The sequence below is a fragment of the Acanthisitta chloris genome, unplaced genomic scaffold (genome assembly GCF_000695815.1).
Source record: "Acanthisitta chloris isolate BGI_N310 unplaced genomic scaffold, ASM69581v1 scaffold15735, whole genome shotgun sequence".
Taxonomy (NCBI): domain Eukaryota; kingdom Metazoa; phylum Chordata; class Aves; order Passeriformes; family Acanthisittidae; genus Acanthisitta; species Acanthisitta chloris.
Window position 1 is genome coordinate 418 of NW_008672219.1, and position 3,702 is coordinate 4,119.

Here is a 3,702-nt window from a genome sequence, read left to right on the forward strand (position 1 = left end):
TGAACTGCTGAGATGCAGCAACTTACATAACTATACTGCTCCCAAGTTAGAGCCCTGCGCAAATAGTTCTTGCACTGCTCGGTCCCTTTGTCTCCTCTAGAGTACTGGTGTCCTGAGTGCTGCTCACCTGGGGGGAGATGGGAGCACTAAGGGCAGTGCTGAACACATCCTTATAAAATTATTATTAATGTCTCCTTCAGGCCTGAAATTCCTCTTGCTAGTCTTCCATTCTGTTAAATGCTTCGCAAACCAGAGCAAAGGAAGAGACATGAAGAGTTGAATTTCACTGCCTTGTTTGGAACTGGGTGGAAATCCTGGAGATGGATCTCTTAGGAGTCTGTCTTCCAATTGGGTTAGATACACAGGTAACAGTAAAGGGACTTGTGGCATTTTTGGTAAATCTGATTCTAATTGCTTTATGTTTGCAAAGAGTTCTGAAATAATAATTTAGGGTTTATGGGGGTTTATCCTCTCCACCACCTTTGTCCAGCTTTGTGCTGAAGCAGAGCTCATGAGTGTTTACTGTGGTAACTACAGAAGTTCTGCTTTAAACACTGACACCAGCAATGGTTTTCTTAGTACCAGGGCGAACTACTGCACTGATAGTGCATGCAGGATCGAGGGTAAGAGGGCTAATGAACTGACTGCACTGCCAAGTTCAGCATGTCTTAAGTCGCGCTGAGGGAAGAAATGAGAAGTTGAAAGGAAAGTTGGCCCTCATAGGGAGAAGTAATGGAGAAGTGGTTTTGCCAGCTCTTTAGTTTTGCCGCCACTAGGGTTTCTTAAAAGTCTGGCCTTGCGGCCTTGTGATTACAGGAGCTTTTCTTCATCAGTAATAGATGGTTAAAAGTGAGTAGGGTACAGCATAAAGTTCAAATACAGCAGGCCAAAGCAAAGCAGACCCCAAAGAAGCTGACTGGCCATGGGGCTATTGAAGGGTTGGAGTTGCTTTTTAAAACAGTGTCTTTTCAGTTTCCATACGCTGAAGTTGGGGATTGGCTCCCTCCTTGTGAACAGTTGTGGAATTGGAGCTGTGAGTGGACTCCTACACATGTGTGAACTTTGTCTCTCTCTGGCCCAGCACTTGAAGACTTTCTGCAAAGTCTTTGCCACAGAGTCAGTCACCATTCCTGCCCATGCAGATGGGCAGCACTGGGAGGGAGGGAAGCAGGCAGGTGTGGGAAAAAGAGTATTTTATTTTTGGAACAAAAGGCATTCTCTCCTGGACAACGTTCTTGTTGTGTCTTAGCTGTTTCCTCAAATGTCCCTTTATTGCAGGAGCAATGGATCGCCCCAGCTATCTGGAAGAGGACTATTCTAGCCTGGATGGGCTGGACGATGACGTGTTTCACTCTGATGACTTTGGACTTGCAGGTCAGCCTGGTGAGATGACTGCAACTGGCTTTTTCACACAGAACCAGTCCTACAGCTGTCTTCTGGGGAGGTTTCAACTATTCCCCCTCACACACTGCTGTGGTCCCGGTATCAGGCATCCAGAGCAGCAGGACAAGGCAACTCAAACACTCAGCCCATCCTCTTCCAGTCAGGATGTTATGTTGCCTTGTGGAGTCACTGAAGAGCCACGGAGACTCTTCTATGGTAAGAGCACTCCAGTGTCACTAGCTTTACAGCAAGGAAACTGTCCCTTTAGCACTTCCCCAGTCAAGCAAGGTTTCTTTCGTTGGGCCGTATTATTAAAGAACTGAAATTACTTTGCTTTGGTCCTACTCCTTCAAGAAAGACAACTTGTATTTTCTTACCCTTCCCTGTCCACTGCAGGGAACAGACACTTGCTAATTGCTTCTTCTGTCTTTGATATTCCCACTCTTTCTCTTTTTGGCTTTATTCTGTCACATTTTATTTTACTGCTTGATGTTTAAGTGATTACCATACCTTGTATCATACAATTTACTTACATTTTTTAACTGCTAGTGATCTCATCCACATGGGATGGGAGAGAGGGAAATGCAAAAAGTTACTGGAGTTAGAGTTGTTGACTAAGTAGCATGTCCATCCAGTATTTTACTAGTAACTGATGGGACACCACTCACTTTCGTGTATGTGATTCAGCTTTAACTCAAATCAGTCCCACTAAATGCCAGAAAACTGAGACAGAAAAGATACTGCAACCTTTAAGGGGAGACAACTTGAGGCAGAGATCTTGTAAAACTGCAAAATTGTCATTAAAAAAGCCCAAACAACACAGTACTTAGGTGAACTATAAACAAGCAAAAGAAACCAGTTGTAAGATCCTGCCACTCATTTGACTATGAGAAGCAAACAATGCTCTGCATAATTGATGTAAATCTACTTGAAAGCTGAGCAAATGTTTTACTGTGCAGTTACAGTGCACAGTCATTATTTGGGCTTCAGGAACTGGACTTTAACTGAGTCAAGAAATTTACGATTATGTGCAGGTCTTTACTCCATGAAGTGTATTGAGTAGAAAAACTAATCTTTGCACTGGAAGAATGACTTCTGATCTCTGTTTTGTAGGGAATGCTGGTTACCGTTTACATGTCCCTCCAGCTGGCTTTGTGTTGGATCCACACCTCCATGAGGAACCTCAGGAAGGTCAGCGGGAAGCACGTGCCGAGGTGCAGATTGCACGGAAGTTGCAGTGCATTGCTGACCAGTTCCACCGGCTCCACATACAGAGGGTAGGGTGTCTCTGGAGGGGACGGTGGAGGTTTACCTATCCAAGAGTGGTACTCTAGAAGACTGGCTCCAGGCATCAGCTAAGTGGGCTGTTGTTTAAGGCAGCAGACCTCCAGGAGTGATAAAATGGCAGGAGTATCCTGATGGATTTTGCTTATGCTAGATTGATGGCTTTTCCTAAAGATTGGCAGGTGGAAGGAAGAGAATGTGTGGGATTGCATTTATTGCCTGGACGGTAGCTGTTCTGTGTTAGTTGCTGCTATTCCAGCTCTTCCAGTTTAGCAGCAGCAGAGTTTGCCCAGGGATCTCCCCCCTCGCTTTTTATTACAACTTTTACTCCTCTCCTCCACTCTCCTCACCACCAGCCGCTTCTCTTCTGTGGAAGAAGTGGCCATCTGTGGCTTATGTCAGCTCCTCATCTTGGAGATAACAATAAGCCTGGAGTCTGTTCTGACACTCCTTGTTGTCTAAGGGTAGTTCTATGAAATGTTGTGGAGTATAATTAGATCATGCTAGACTTGCTAGCAGCTCCTCTGTCAGACAGTCCTAGCTAGTGTCTCTGACTTGTGACTAACTTCCTCAGAACAAAAGACAGCTGTAAGATGCCATCAGGTCTGAGAAACACACTCCAGAATCTTGATTTTGTTTTCTTTAAAAAAACCCCACACCCTGCCAAAGAAACAAAATAAGCAAAAAATAACCATCATCGGTAGGACCCCTGATTCTTTCTTCCTTGCCCTCCTCGCCCTGTTGAGTAGAGTTGAAAATGAAATCCCAGCCCACGCAGAGTTGGTCAGAGGTGGCAGAGGTTTGGCAGTAGGCAGCAGTTTGCTGCTTGTATGCAAGCCCAGCAAGGAGAGTGTGTATCTGCTTGTAATATGAAGAAGTTTTGCTGACTTCAGACAATGGACTGCAAGTGGGTTGGTGCTCTGTTAACTGTGCAATCTGTTGCAGTCTTTCTCAAAGGTAAGTGAGAATCTCTGATCTGGTCAGAGAATGTGGCTTGTGGCTGGGAAAAGGTTTGGTCCTCTCTGTGTCATTAGA

General features: G+C 45.0%; 1 protein-coding gene across 1 annotated transcript; it reads left to right on the forward strand.

The window, feature by feature from the left end:
* Positions 1 to 293: 293 nt before the first annotated feature.
* BMF (Bcl2 modifying factor) lies at positions 294 to 2,660 on the forward strand (the record flags this gene model as incomplete). Its single annotated transcript, XM_009074432.1, has 3 exons — positions 294 to 365; positions 1,279 to 1,599; positions 2,497 to 2,660. Coding segments are annotated over exons 2-3 (480 nt in total), but the record flags the coding sequence as incomplete, so codon positions are not given.
* Between the last annotated feature and the right edge of the window lie 1,042 nt (positions 2,661 to 3,702).